This window comes from Tripterygium wilfordii, chromosome 13, assembly GCF_013401445.1.
Source record: "Tripterygium wilfordii isolate XIE 37 chromosome 13, ASM1340144v1, whole genome shotgun sequence".
Lineage (NCBI taxonomy): Eukaryota > Viridiplantae > Streptophyta > Magnoliopsida > Celastrales > Celastraceae > Tripterygium > Tripterygium wilfordii.
Genome location: NC_052244.1, coordinates 4,847,929 through 4,863,934, shown reverse-complemented (window position 1 = coordinate 4,863,934; position 16,006 = coordinate 4,847,929). Strand labels below are relative to the sequence as shown.

Here is a 16,006-nt window from a genome sequence, read left to right as displayed (position 1 = left end):
TAAATCTGATGTTTATTCTATTTTCTCATCTTTTCAACCTCCTGTTGAAAGGTATTTTTCCACAAAAATAAAAACCTTGTACACAGATGGGAGTGGTGAAGCTACATGCCTTGGACAACTTCTCTCCACCAATGGAATTCAACACCTCAAATCTCCACCACACACTCCTGAGTATGTTGGCACTGCTGAACGCAAACATCGTCATGTAGTAGAAACTGCTCTTACCATGCTTCATCATGCTGCTCTTCCACTCAAATACTGGTCCCTTGGCTTTCAAGCGGCTGTCTATCTCATAAATCGAATGCCTTCACCTGTCACAAACAACACATCCCCATATTCTCATCTCTTTCGACAGTCACCCAACTACTTGTCTCTCAAAGTATTCGGTTGTCTATGTTATCCGTGGTTACGACCATACACGTCTAATAAACTAGAACCTCGATCTCGTCCATGTGTCTTCGTCGGCTACTCAACTACTCACCATGCATATCTTTGTCTCGACCCTACAACCCAAAAAATTTTCATCTCACGTCATGTAGTGTTTAATGAACACATTTTCCCTTTCACCAATATCTACTCTTCACCTTCTACTATCCAATACTATCCAATCACCTCTCAACTGTACTTCCCACTCACATGCAACTAATTCTTCACAATCTTCTCCCGTACTATCCACCACCATTCCTATCCACACTCGACTACAAAACTCTGAACCAAATCCCCCATCTTTAACCTCGGACTCCTCAACTATACCATCACTCACTCACCCTCATGATTCACCATCTTCAAAAACGGAAGCTGCACTGCACGTGGACACCTCACACTCCGAATCTCCATCTCCGCAACCATACCAGGATGCTCCTACTACTTCACAAGCAAACTCCTCATCTTCCTCTAAAACCCCAGTCCATCCACCAGATCAAACCACTCATCCATACAACACCCGCCTAAAAAACAACATTGTTAAGCCCAAGCATATTCTTGACCTACATGTCACCACCACATCTTCTCCCAATCTCACTGAATCATCTACCTTTAAACAAGCCCAGCAACATGCTCATTGGCGTAAAGCCATGAGTGACGAGTATGATGCTCTTTTAGCCAACCAAACTTGGTCCCTTGTCCCTAGAACTTCCACACAAAATGTTATTGGTTGTAAGTGGGTTTATAGGATAAAAAGAAACCCGGACGGTTCCATCTCCCGTTACAAAGCACGTCTCGTGGCTAAGGGCTTTCATCAAAGACCTGGAATTGATTTTTTTGAAACCTACAGCCCGGTTGTCAAACCGGCTACAGTTCGTTTACTTCTTACACTGGCAGTGACTAATGGTTGGCCTCTCCGCCAACTTGATGTGAATAATGCCTTTTTGCAGGGGACCTTAACTGATGAAGTATTCATGGATCAACCACCTGGATTCACCAATACTGATCATCCCACTCATGTTTGCAAGTTACGTAAAGCTATATATGGACTTCGTCAAGCTCCTCGTGCATGGTATCATGAACTTCGACATTTTCTCATCTCAGAAGGGTTTAAAGCATCTCACTCAGATACATCTCTTTTCATACATCATACCAATCATTCAGTTCTCTTTCTCTTGGTATATGTGGATGATATCATCATCACTGGCTCCTCCACCGTATCTGTCAACCAGTTTATTTCACTCCTCTCCCGCCGGTTCTCACTTAAGGATCTTGGCAAGTTATCTTACTTTCTTGGAGTAGAAGCTACATTTGTCTCCAATGGACTATTCTTATCCCAGAAAAAATATATCGGGGACTTACTTCAGCGAGTTCACATGGCCTTAGCCAAACCTGTATCCACTCCACTTGCCACCACGGACAAATTTAAACTCCATGATGGCTCGGCTCCTGCAGATGCTACACTCTATCGTCAAACACTAGGCTCTCTTCAGTATTTGTCTCTCACTCGGCCGGATGTCTCCTTTGCCATCAACAAATTATCACAATTCATGCATTGTCCCTCCACTATTCACTGGACCGCAGTCAAAAGATTACTTAGATATCTTGCTGGTACACTTAATCATGGCCTTCTGTTACGCAAGCATTCATCTAAGAATCTACATGCCTTTGCTGACGCAGATTGGGCAGGGGACCCAAATGATTCCACATCCACATTTGCTTATGTTATATTTCTTGGTCCAAATCCGATTTCATGGAGCTCCAGAAAGCAAAAGACAGTGGCTCGCTCTTCCACCGAGGCTGAGTACCGTGCTATCGCTTCCACGGCCGCCGAAGTCAACTAGCTTATGAATCTTCTTCAAGAATTACGAGTTCCATTACATACCACACCAACCCTCTATTGTGACAATGTTAGTGCAACTTATGTCTGCACCAACCCAGTCTTTCACTCTCGCATGAAGCATATTGCCATTGACTTTCACTTTGTTCGTGACCAAATTGCAGCCAAGCAACTTCGGATATCTCATGTTCATACTTCGGACCAACTCGCCGACTCTCTCACCAAGCCTCTCTCTCGACAACACTTCATCACTCATCGGAACAAGATTGGTGTCCTCAATGGACAATCAATCTTGCGGGGGCATGATAAGTCAGCACCATTGATCACTCCCACAATCACGCACACAACTGGAAAGTCAAGCCCAATATCTTCACCATGATAAGTCAGCACCTTTGATCACTCCCACAATCATGCACACAGCTGGAAAGTCTCTATTATTACAAGGATTGCGTGTATTGTGCTTAAGTCAACAGTCAAACAGTATTCTTATATTAATTACATTCAACATCATAGATAGACATCATAGATAGACAACACTAATATTTGTATAAATATGACAGTGTACATCAACAAAAGATATAAAAACAATATTTCTATAACTCAGTGTTTCTTTATGATTGAGGTTTACAAATGGTTCACAATCCAGTTAGGGAGTGTAATCAATTGATTTGGGAGGATATGATAGGCGTTTCTTGGCCAAGGATGTGGCTGAGCTATATAGAAGTCGTTGTATCAAATGTTATAAAATCATTGAAGCTTTCTATTTTCTTCTCTACTATTTTTTTAGGTTCTCCCTGGTCTCTCAGAACGGCCAAGCTAGGAGTGGGGATTCGGACTAGTTTTAGAGTCCGCCCAAGACCCCGAATGACTCATGTACGTCACTGCACACATCATTGTGACACTGACAAGATCCATTGATAATAAACTCAGTACCCGGTGTACCACACTTGTCTATTTCCTTTTACACTTATTAGTTGACTGTAGGGTATCTAGTACATAAAAACCCGTAGATGATAGATGATCACGAACCTTCATCATCTCAAAAACACCACCATGTCTGATCAAGATGCACTGTCCAACCCCATTCACACGACTGATCCTTACAACTTTTTTGACATTATAAGACACCCTGATGGCACGTTTACTCGAAAACCTAGCAGATTCACGATTAGGCCAACCACACAGGATCTTAGTTACTCCATCCCTGTTCTTTCCAAAGACGTCGTAATTAACCAATCAAAAAATACATGGGCTAGACTATTCTTGCCTCGACAAGCACTTGATTCTTCCTCCGCCGCCGCAAATGCACCAGTATTACTTCCTCTCATTGTATACTATCCTGGGGGAGGACTTGTTTTGTCGACTACAGCCGCATCCGTCTCCCACGATTTTTGCGTCGATATTGCTTTACAACTCTCCGTTATCGTTGTCTCCGTCGATTATCGAGTTGCACCGGAGAATCGTCTGCCGGCAGCCTACGATGATGCGATAGAAGCATTGCACTATATCAAAACCGTCAAAGACGATTGGTTGAAGAAGCACGCGGATCTAACGAAGTGTTTCCTTGTTGGCACTAGCGCAGGTGGCACCGTAGCCTACCACGCTTGTTTACGTGCAGCCACACAAGTGGATGATCTTAAGCCGTTGAGGATTAACGGCTTGGTACTTCATTACCCGTTCTTTAGTGGAGCTAAGAGGACTGAATCGGAGTTAAGGGCAGTCAATGACCCTGTTTTGCCTCTTGTTGTGTGTGATTTGGCGTGGGAACTTTGTTTGCCAATTGGAGCTGATCGCGATCATCAATACTGCAACCCAATGGTTGGAGACGTGCCAGAGTTACTAGAAAAGGTGAAGCTTTTGGGTTGGAAGGTAATGGCTACCAGTGGTGATAGAGACTTGAGTATTGACCGTCTGATTGCACTGACAAAACTGATGGATGAAAAGGGTATAAAAGTGGAGACTCATATTGGTGCGGGAGATCATCACGGTGCAGATATTGGAGATCCATCCAAGTTAGCCCACCTGCTTTTGGCTTTAAAGAATTTCATATTCTCAACGATTGTTGAATAAGCAGAAGGGTCACAACTCACAAGCTGATATCTAGTCACTTTTTTAATTTTAATTGTGTGTTTACGAGAGCGATTGTCTTTATTTTCAAGGTTAACTATTAAATTGTGAAAAAAAAACTGAGCTTAAAGCTATGTGAGATGTTTGATAGAGCTGTTAACTGTTGTTAGCTGATAAGTTGTGTAAAATATATATTGTTTGTATTTTTTTAATTTTATTTATTTCATTTCAATATAAACATTAACTAATAATTTATTTAATTTTAATAAATTAATCTATTTAAATAAATATCAATATATTTAATATCAATATCAATATAAATATATTTAATATGTATAATATAAATATGTAATATTTAAATACATTTAATAAATAGTTATAGACCCACAACAAAAAAATTAAAAAATATATAAATGACATGTTTTGGCGTGAGACCATGCAAAAAGAAATGAGACTGACAGCAAAAAACTTTTAAAAAATAAACAAAAAGTATCTTTTGACTTTCGACGTGGATCTTTGTCAAAAGGCAAACCGCTCCACCAAGCATATCAATTCTCTTTGGGTCCCGCTCATAAGTTGATATCCATTTGATGACATAGACACCCAATAAGACCATGACACGTGCATCCTTATCTATTATCTATCCATCGGGACACCGACACGTGTTCAGTGCGCATGTAGTTTTCATGTTCGTTTGTTTACTTTATAGTTTATATTAACGCATTCACATTTATATCTATTTATCATACACAACTCTCTTTTTCGAACCAAGTTAAGGACTCCTACAATAGAAGTCACCGCATTTTCCTACAATTTTAATAGGAGACTTTCAAGCCTATTAGAACAATCAATTTTTTAAATCTAATAAATAAACTGGACGTATGTATGTGACCATTACATTGACTTTTATTGCAGAGACACATGTCCGTTCACGGATTAAATGCTTCTTTAATAGAAGTCACTGTAGTTTCGTGAAATTTTACCATACACATCAAGTCAACTACACAATTAGATTAATATTAGTCAAAGAGTTTAGTCAAAGAGAAGGTTTAAATATGTAATATTTAAACATATTTAATAAATAGTTATAAACCCACAGCAAAAAAATTTAAAAAATATAAATGGCATGTTTTGGCGTGAAACCATGCAAAAAGAGATGAGACTCACAGCAAAAAACTTTTAAAAAATAAAAAAAAGTATCTTTTGATGTGGGTCTCCTGCAAAAAAGCATGCCAAAAGGCAAACCGCTCTATATCCAAGGCAGCTCCAATTGATGCATAGACACCCAATAAGACCATGACACGTCCATCCCTATCTATTATCTATCCATTGGGACATCGACACTTGTCCAGTGTGCCTGTAGTTTTCATGTTTGTTTGTTGACTTTATACTTTATATTAACGCGTTCACATTTATATCTTTTTGTTGGAGGGTTAATGTGATGATTCCCTTTTGGCCAACTGGCCTACCTTTAATTTTATTTTTTGAAAAATGCACCCTTTTTTACGCTATATAAATTGATCTAAACTCGAGCTGTCAAGTCTGTCGTATAAAAATTTCTTACTTAATGATAATATAAGTTGAGTCAAAGTATATCATTTAACGGCAAAAATATTGTTCTCAGTGATAATCGAATTCGAATTCAAATTCAAATTCAAATTCTCACTTCACCCAACTTGTGTTGCTTTTATTGTTTACATAAATTAAAAATATTAAAAAAATATGGGATAGCCTGTGATAACAGGGATATCATATTAGATTACACTAATTATTGTGATTAGGGTTTGGTTATGGATTGATTTTGATATTTTCAAGGAAAAATTTCAGGTCAGTACCACTTGTGAAATTTTTGGACACTTAAGTCCAGTCTAGAAAACTTTATCCCTTTAAGGTACAACTAGTATGTTAATTACTTTCTTACCTTTGTTTTATCCAATACAAATCACAGGATATCGAGGTGGACAATATTTCTGATAACGCCACACCGACACTTCTAATATCAAACAGATATGTGTACATCTGGAGACTTATAATGCCTGTTACTTGCTGGGAATTTTCCAATCCAAACCGGGAGGTTCTCCTGACATTATCCAAGTCTGGTGTTATAGAGTTGCTTGGTAAGGAATGGTATTTTGTGAGAGTTCATGACGCCATTCAAGTTTGCCTACAGCACGTGCAGAGCTTACAAGAAACACCAAATACATCAGGTCCACCACCAGAGGAACCAACAAGTTTCTTACAAAGGTTAGCTAGACAAAGAGGAGAAGATTCATCAATTTCTGAGTTGGAGTCAGGTGATAGAAGACCATCGTTCACCAAGAACAACAATCCTAAGCTGGAGTCGCTGTTATCTCAGAAGTATGGAAATATTCCTTGATTCTTTTTGACAAATTATTAGATGCCAGTTTTAACAAGGCAGTAGAAAGCTCTCTGTTACTTGCTAGCTCTCATGGTATGATATTATTCTGTAATTAGGCTTCATTGTTGTTGTAGGTATAGGTATTAGGGTTGATTGTTTCTCTGTAAGCAAGCACCATAGTTGTAAATGCAATAACATTCGACAATTTGGACAATTGAAACTTTAATTGATTTGCAAGTTTTGTAGCTTCTGCACACTGCCAAGTTATAATGTGACTTTGAGATTTTGCCATACCATCATCACAGTTGGACTCCCCTCATTGAAGCACACAATGCCATTGCCAACCAAGTACGACCCAAAACGGCCACCGGATATGGCCGTTTTAAAACAATAACATTTGTCAATGTTACTATTTCAAATAGTAACATTGATCGGTTAGTGTTACCAATGTTACAATTTCAAAACAGTAAGATTGGTCGGCCAGTGTTACTATTTGGAAAAAACTTCGAATCCGGTCGATTTTAGTAGTGGTTCGTCATACCACCACTACCATTAGAATCCCCTCACTGAGACGCATAATGCCTAGACAGGTATAGCCCAAAACGGCCACCTAATATGGCCTTTTTAAAATAGTAACATCGGTCGGTCAATGTTACTATTTCAAAACAGTAACATTGGTTCGCCCAGTGTTACCAATGTTACTATTTCAAAACAGTAACATTGATCGGCCATTGTTATAATTTGAAAAAAAATTCAGACCCGACCTATTTCGACGATAATTTATAATACCACTATCACCATTAGACTCCCCTCATAGAGACGCATAATGCCCAATCATATTTGGACCGAAATGACAGTCATAAAAAGAGATGAGAGAGAGAAAGAAGTAGTAACGATAGATGTAGTAGAGAGAGAGAGAGATTCAGAAGGAGAGAAAGTTGTTGTGATGAGAGAGAGATGCAGTAGGAGAGAGAAAGTTATTGTGATGAGAGAGAGATGCAGTAGAGAGAGAATATGTAGTGAGATAAGAGAGATGTAGCATATAACAAGAGAGAAAATCATATTAGATCTAATCCTCTTTGAAAAAGGGTAAACAAGGAATAAGATAAAATTTAAATGATTTAAATATTATAAAAAATAAAAATAGACTTATGAGGGATAAAGGGAGTGGACCTAGATGTCCAATAGTTTTGAAAGTGGTATTAATATGTCATTTTCCATTTCTATAATTATTGTAGCGGGATGGGGGGCGTTGTAGTGATATATGCTGTAGTTAGCTGTAGTTATTTAAATCTCAGCCATCCATCTAATATGATGATGACATTTCTTCCCTGACTTCTCCACTCTCTCTTTTAAGGGGGCCATGGATGCATTTTGTTGTGTCGTTTGATGGAGCATGGAAATAACATGCATCCAATGGTAACAATTTGTTGTCCCAATTTTATTGGGAACAACATGGAGGAAGGGTATAGGAGATGCCTCCAAGTTGGCTCCAAAACATGAGCCCACTTATACCACACTCGCAATTACATCAAAAATCAATATTAGGTCTCACCTCTATTACATCAATTTACACTATGTACCAATACATTTTATTGCCATACAACTTATGAATGCTGCCTCTTCCCATGTGAAGTACCTATTACAACTACATATCGCGCGCATGAAAAGCAAATAAATTTCCCCAAAAAATTGCATATTACTTATGAATGCTACCTCTTCCCATGTGACCTATAGAGAGATCCATTCTTTCACTCAAATCTTTAATCACAACCTTTGTTACTATCAACTCCGTCACCTAAACACCTCATGCGCCTGAAAAAGAAACACTCAAATACTAAAAAAGTTAATAGAGCAACACCCGAATACTAAAAAGAAACAAAATGGAGATAATAAAAACGTAACTAAGCAAGGCATTCATGATCATAATAACACAAAGCAAAATTCTTTATTAACACAACTAAGCAAGACATATATGATCATAATAACACAAATAATTCTTTTAACATATCTAACCATAGACTGAAACAACTCAGGACGCTATTGTGTGTCCTTGATTTGCCCGTAACAACAGTTCCCCATTTACTTTAAGGTGACTGAAGAGACCATCAGAAGCTAACATGGCTGTAAAAGTACCCTTTGCCTTGTGTCAATATGATCTCAACAATTTAATCATTCATGCATGCATTAATCTCAGTTGACTCACTTATGATTCAGTGTGTGCAATGAATTGAACTAATTAGCTCTTGATATCAAAAGAGACATTGGGAGATGGGTAAAGTTATTTCTAATTCATAAGAAACTCCATCAATATTGAGCAGAAGACTCATGCCTGTTGGTCCAAGTGTCGATATACTCTGTGTGATCGCAAATGATGATCAGTGTGGTGCTGGCATGTAAATATTTTGTGGTCGCATATGATGGATCAGTTTGGTGCTGGCATGTACATACTTTGTGGTCGCATATGGTGGATCAGTTTGGTGCTGGGGTTACAACATGTTAAAGATAATTTGTTTACATTGCATCACGGAATTTAATTGCACTTTAACCACTAAAAAAACCTGCAACTGTCATATTGAAAACTTGAGGGGAGCCCAAGAATTTAGTCTCATCTTTCCTCCCTGCTTCTTGCATGACGTCTTTTAATAGAATGCAACTATTTACCCAAATTCCTATCTGATCCACAAATTTGAAAGCATTGCCCATATTATTGCAACAGTCGATCATTCTGCCCTTCTTTTTGCTTGTCACATGATTTTCTCCTCTTATCCTACGTTATCATCCTAACCCTTCATTTTTCTATTAATTAGAACATTTATTATTTCTTATAAGGAAACAGATTTGCCTGTTATACACCGTTTGCCATTACCGGCGGTCCATAACATCCTCCCACTAGCTAAGCCCACCAATTTAGGAACCACCTTCATCTCCAAGGTCTCACCCTCTGCCCTTCTTATCTCCCACCTTCAAACCTCAGACCATGTAGTTTTCCTCCATGCTTCTCGCAAAACATAAAGGAGATTCATTTTCCTCATCAAACCCTACAATTATAGCAAAAAATTGAAACTCCCCCCATCCCAAAGGGTTGGATAGGCGAGATTTCCTATACCGGAAAGTACTCATTGAAAGAGATGCAGGAACCTGTAATTGAAAGGGAACTCTAAAAGATGTGTGGGATCTTCGCAACAATAACCAAAGGCAAAAGCAAAATAAAACAAAAAAAAAAAACCCGACAGGGAAAAAATGAAGATAGGATTCATAAGAAGAAGCTCCCTTCATGGATTGACATAAAAGGACAAACATTAAGTCACAAACTGTAATGGAAAAGAGTTCTAGTTCAATAATCCCATAGACCATAAGACCAACAAAGCATTTTTTTCACTCACTTCTTCACAATGAAGTTTCTGTTAATGCGCACATACCACATTAGAGATCAAGCAAATACCAAACACAATAAAGATCACAGATTCTATGCCATATACAGAATCGGCAAATACCTAATATAATTAAGACAATGTATATCTACTCCACACAAAATCTGGTGGCAACTGAGGAAATCTGAACCAAAATACAAACCCACAAAATCTGTCAAAGCCATATGCAATCAAGAGAGAAGCACAATCTAAATCAAATCCAACTGAATATGACTAGAAACAGAGAGGGCTCCAAAAAAGTAGGTAAAGAGGACGGCAGGTGCTTACATGCAAATTGACTGCTGAGCAATCTAATGAAGAGAGACGGCATACTGTTGTGAATCGCATATATAACACAGCAGAGATCACATTTAAGCATTACAAACTACACTAGTTTCACATACACATTGAAATGTCCAAACTTATTGTAACAGACAATACGATATATACTGACATCACGACAAATTTTGACTTCTAGATAAACTTTTCTAATAAGATATTACACAGGTGATTATTTACCATAGCTGGCCACACACCCTAAGTATATTAAAAGTATAAAAGCAGAGCCCTTTAGGATAGATCACTCAACCATTCCAAGTCAAACATGAGGAAATCATCCAGCTCTAGATTTTCAATGAAACCATAGACCGATCCTGTTAGACTGGCAGATTGATCAATCTTATCTGCCCTTCCTGTTGCGCTAGGAACATTTAAATTAACTGAAGCAGGAAACGGATCTAAACCTGACACTGCTTCATGTGCTAAAGAAAAGTCACTTGCAATGGTTTTGACTTCTGTTTCGGAAAAGAAATGCATAAAACCCTCCAGCAGAGTCGGCCACCTTTCAGTAGGAAAATTGAATGGACCACATTCCCCATGAATACAGTATTGTGCAGCATAAGATCCTAACCATATTCTTTTTCCAGTCTTTGGGACCCTTATTTCAGCAACCCATTTACCCCATTCCCTCCTCCAAACACCCCCATAACGTCCTGGAGGTCTTCCGGGCCAGACTTCTTTAGGAGGAGAGGATGGAACTCTATCCATGGAGGGAGGTAACTGAAAATAGACTAAAGCAGGGAGGTCACTGAATAAAGACAGTGCAATATATATGGGAATTATTAGCACGATAAGCAATGCAGCTCATGTGCTGCAGATGAAAACAAGTGGAGTGAACTTGATAGTGACATGTGATGCTACAAGCAGCACCTGGCGACGAACGTACTGTGACATTGTCAGCTTGCAAAAGACGTGGAGCTTCCATTTGCAAAGAGCAAAAAATAAAAACACGAATCACAGAAAATGTCACATATACATGGTTCTTTCTCAAATAAATAAATGACTTCACACTAATGGAAGTTATGGCCATAGAAATCTACCTACAAAATTAATCATTTCTGATAATCAAAGACAGTTCTATAAAATGCACTGGTGATTGATCTAAAATTCCACCAACATTCAAATATAAATCCCTGTCTCATCATGCTTTAGTCATTAGAATGTTCAACTATCCAAATGCAAACAAAAATTGGAAACAAATACAAAAGGCTAACTTGATTTTTTTCTGAACCCTTCACATAGATGCTACAGAAAGATTCCTGGAGCCCACCATCCTGATCACAAGTTTTTCCCCCTTTCAGATGTCCCATAAAAATCCTCACCTGTCGCATAGGAATAAAGCAACATCAGAACAACATAAACTGAGATAAAAGAGCTTCATTCAGGTTTACATCATCTTTCCATTACATATTCTTGAAGTTCAACAGAATACGAGGCCAAAAAAAGACTACAGTATATTATACTGGAAATAAAAGTACTGGGACTGAAAATACATTTGACAATCAAAAGGGAGAAGAGGAATGCGGTATCACATGCTAATGCTGCAACCCTACCATTTTCATGGCTCCTTTTCCGTAATATGTAGAATCTCAGGAAAGGAAAAGCTGTCCACATCAAGGAGAGGACAAAACTGAAAATATATCAAGTCCGAACAGGTTTGGCTAGGGGCCTCAGAAATTCAGATGATTATGTTTCCTCCAATTGCAAGATGATAGAATTGGTGTCAATGTTAAACATTCAGGAGGATTGGGAAAAGGAGTTTTGCTCAGGTGAGTTCAGAAGCCTTATCAGCTGTAAAAATTGCGAAGAAGAAGAAGATTTGGGGAATGAACTGCAGAAGACTGCATGTCCTTTCACAAATGCATGATGCTCTCAAACACAAGATGATGTCAAATGAGCAAAAAAAAAAAAACAGACTACATGTCCTTTCATAAAGTGATGTGCTAACTAAAAAAATTAAAAGATGAATTATAACATGCATCATCGGACGCACAAAAAAAAAAAAACTATGGCTAAAATGATTAAAAAGATTTTTGCAAGCATGAAGCGCCAAAAGCAACCTCATTCAAATTTCAAGCACAAGGCTCGTGTCAAAATTACACAAATAAAATATCAGAATACAAAATCATTAATATCACAATCGATAGCAATGTAATATAGATTTTAGATGTATTAAATATTAATCTATAATCTTCATCAATATCCACCATTTCATATCATTAAGCTTTGTACTAATTTTTTATTTAAGATGAAGACTAGAAGATGCACGAATTCCGAATCAGTTGCGTTGTTAATTAAATTTTTGATAACATGGTCTCAGTGTAATTAAATCAATATTTTAACTTTATAAGGGCATAGGGGGGAAAAGACACAAATGAAAGGGCTTAGTGCAACAGCGGTCTTTGCAAAAACAGGCACATCTAAAAAATGGCCTGAACTATTAGAAGTGCAAAAACACCAAGAGCAAACCAGGCAAGTCACCTATGGATACACACCTAGGTTAAGGCGCTTCATCTGAAGGTTCATCATTTGACAACAATTGAACAATTATGCTTTGTGAAATGGGTGATAATAAGCTGAAATAAACGCATGAATTACTCAGGATCTCCTATCAGAGCATGGAGAAAGAAGCTTATGACTTCTCTATTATTGAAATATGAAAAAGAAAAGCTTATCAAGAACAATTTCTGAAAATGAATTCTATGTGAGAAAATCAACAGATAAGAAAGTTGAAGACTGGAATCCTCAGTCATGAAAGGCAGAACAACGAAAAGAAAGGCAAATGTGCTTGCCTTCAACCACGTCTCAACACTATCAGCTGGAATGTTAGAGGCTTAAATAACTAGACTAAAAGAACAACAACTAAGAAGTTTATCAAGAGCAGCAAAGACCATGTTACATGATCGCTGATAGAGTTAGCAGGAGGTATTGTTATTCTCCACAAGAAAAAGAAAAAGAGGGCACTTTCTGCAATCATAAAGCGGGTGTGCATTCAATTCCAATGTTCTTCTCAAATACTTCCAATAATTTCAGTTGAACCTTCCAGAGAATTTAAGGTCCCTTTAGCTCCAGTAACAAGTCTGGGCTACAGTAAGAGTTGTCATTATTTAGACAAGATATCAAGAGAACCTTATCCTCAACATATCCAAGTAACCTCCAATGCTTCTCTCAACATATGATCCACAGAATTAGAGAAGTAGCTGCCCAAGTCATCAAGCTTGACCTTATAGGCAACTTCTAGACCAATGTGAATGATACTACACCATTAGTCTGTGATCTTCAGACAACCATGATATTACAAATAGGAAAGAAATCTTGCGAATTGATTTATAGTCCGACCTTAAGAAGATGGTAGTTCACTCTTGCTTCCTGAATTAGCAGGTCTCTCCTTAGCTGGAGGCACGTAGATCCGAGCTTTCTTCAGAATTTCAGAAACAATCCAACGCTTATTCTTGCTTAATGGTCTGGATGGATCCAATTTAACCTGGTTCCACAGTTTCTCAAAATAAATCCAATGTTGATAGTGTTACATATTGAAGTACATGAAAGAATATTATCACACTCAATCATAGCTCAGACTTTTCACATATATATACAAGAAGTGATATAAAAAATCATCGCACTGGATACTAACAACTTTAACTATGCTTCATTTTCATGGGAAGTTGATGGAGTAAACTAAAAAGAAACATTTCCCTCGTGCATCTGTCTCCCGCAAACATAAGGAACATCAAGGAAGCCTTCAAAACTGCGCACATGATATATTTCCGATTCACTGCCGTCTGATACTAGTTTGCCTATGATTAATGATTCCATGTAAAATATTAGTTATTGGGCGCGGTGAGGATGAAAACATAGAGAAAATACAAACATTTTTCCTACAGTCCCAAATAAAAATGATTAACTGGGGTAAACAAAAAGGGACACAGGTAACAAAAAAATCATTGACATAATTGCATGCAGCATGTATATTTTCATCTACTGTACTGCCACATCAAAATAAAAACTCCAATTAGACATTAATTTTTCTCATCCTAGACAAACCAAGAATAATTAAACCCTAAAAAATGTCAAAATCACTGTAGAATGCCAAGAGATTATGAATACTAAAATTACTCTATCGCCAATATTGCATTGGTCCTTCTCATCATGAGCCATGAACTTGGAGGTGCGCTTAACATAGCGATTGTAAATCTTGTGATGGAAAAGCCTATCAACTGCCACCACCACTGACTTCTGCATCTTGTTGGACACCACCATTCCCACCACTGACTTCATCCTCTTCTTCTTTTGAATAAAACCCTATCAAATTGAATAACTAATCAAGGTTATTATAAACTTCAAAGAAATATATGGAGAAAAATACAAAAACAAACTACTCCTCAAGTATCAAAAGGTCTCACTGTCTCACTATTTCGAGAAAGTGTTCACTCTTCTTGAGTCCAATAATGGGTCAAGCACTAACTTTCAAGAAAACATGTCCTTCATAATTCTTAAGTGTCTTTGTGGTTAATCGATTTTATTTTGGATGCAAAGTTCTTATGCTTTGCTACACAAAGGGGAAAGTCACTCATTGTGCGTTTAAGGCATAAAAAAACTATTTTAACTCTCTTGGGCAATTTTCCGAACACCTTGAAGGCAAATGAGAAGCCCTTCAACAATTTAATCGCCATAACCTCCTAAAGTCTACATGTACATAAGCATACTCGTACAGATTAAATGAGTTAGAGCACTCACCACTTCACCAGATCACGGAGAAGAACCCTGCAAGTAGAGGTGTAAAATCTAGAGAACGGCAAAGGCCTTTCGTAGTTGACACAGACACGTCGAAAGACGGCGACTGTCCGCAATCCCGCATAAGAATGAGTTCATGAATCCAAAAATGGGCCGAATGGCCCGCCTTCTTTGTTAAAGGGCCAAGTAGATAAGCCCCGACCCGTTAACTTGCTTGTTTAGACTTTAGAGTTTTTTTTTTTTTTCCTTTTTTTAAGGATGGACTTTACAGTTCTAGACACCTTAGAAGTAGCGATGAAAATGGGCCGGGCCGGGCCGGGCTTTGACAGGCCCTAGGCTCGGCCCGTTCCCATTAAATAAGGCCCGAGCTCGGCCCGAGCCTTAAAGGGCTCCAAAAACTCGAGCTCGGGCTCGGCTCGTTAGAAAAGAGCCCGGCCCTAGGCTCGGCCCGTCGAGCCCGGCCCGTTTGTTGACTTGATCATAAATATAAAAAAAAAAACCTGTAAAAATGACTTAAATAAAATCCAACATTAATACAAGTAAAATTATTACAATAGCAGCCAACATTATATAAACTCCGTAAGTAAACTCCAAATAATATACGAGTCAAATACTTCATAAACAATAACAAAATCTGTAATTAAACTCCAACAATTCTTCTTAATTGTAAGCAGCTTGAATTTCTATGTTTTGAAATGAACTCTGTAACTTCCGAAACTCCAACCTAGCAAGTAGCAAAGTATCAATTAACTAAGTGAATTTGGTAATATGGTCCATATCAATCAACCTATGCATTATCACAGGAATCAATTGATAAAGTATAACCTATGA

The 16,006-nt window shown here is 38.0% G+C and overlaps 2 protein-coding genes across 5 annotated transcripts; one reads left to right on the top strand and one right to left on the bottom strand.

Annotated features, from left to right (window-relative positions):
* The first annotated feature begins 2,797 nt into the window (after nt 1-2,797).
* On the top strand, nt 2,798-4,460 carry LOC120012276 (probable carboxylesterase 120). The gene has a single exon (XM_038863616.1). The coding sequence runs from the start codon at nt 3,281-3,283 to the stop codon at nt 4,331-4,333; it is 1,053 nt and encodes a 350-aa protein (XP_038719544.1). The 5' UTR covers nt 2,798-3,280; the 3' UTR covers nt 4,334-4,460.
* Nucleotides 4,461-9,829: 5,369 nt separating this feature from the next.
* LOC120011942 (30S ribosomal protein S17-like) lies at nt 9,830-15,333 on the bottom strand. 4 transcript variants are annotated; one of them, XM_038863125.1, is made up of 5 exons: nt 15,179-15,333; nt 14,558-14,743; nt 13,781-13,925; nt 12,923-13,049; nt 11,462-11,763 (listed from the first exon to the last, which is right to left on the bottom strand). In XM_038863125.1, exons 2-3 carry the CDS (start codon nt 14,717-14,719, stop codon nt 13,782-13,784), a joined length of 306 nt encoding a protein of 101 aa, XP_038719053.1. In that variant the 5' UTR covers nt 14,720-14,743; nt 15,179-15,333; the 3' UTR covers nt 11,462-11,763; nt 12,923-13,049; nt 13,781. The 4 variants fall into 4 exon arrangements, with proteins under 4 accessions (XP_038719049.1, XP_038719053.1, XP_038719052.1 ...); XM_038863124.1 differs by having other exon boundaries at nt 12,923-13,017; XM_038863122.1 differs by lacking the exon at nt 12,923-13,049 and having other exon boundaries at nt 11,517-11,763; nt 15,179-15,332.
* Nucleotides 15,334-16,006: the final 673 nt, after the last annotated feature.

What these genes read in the sequence shown, in the direction of transcription:
- LOC120011942 (XM_038863121.1), bottom strand. Translation starts at nt 11,149, where the DNA reads ATGGATAGAGTTCCATCCTCTCCTCCTAAAGAAGTCTGGCCCGGAAGA.
- LOC120012276 (XM_038863616.1), top strand. Translation starts at nt 3,281, where the DNA reads ATGATCACGAACCTTCATCATCTCAAAAACACCACCATGTCTGATCAA.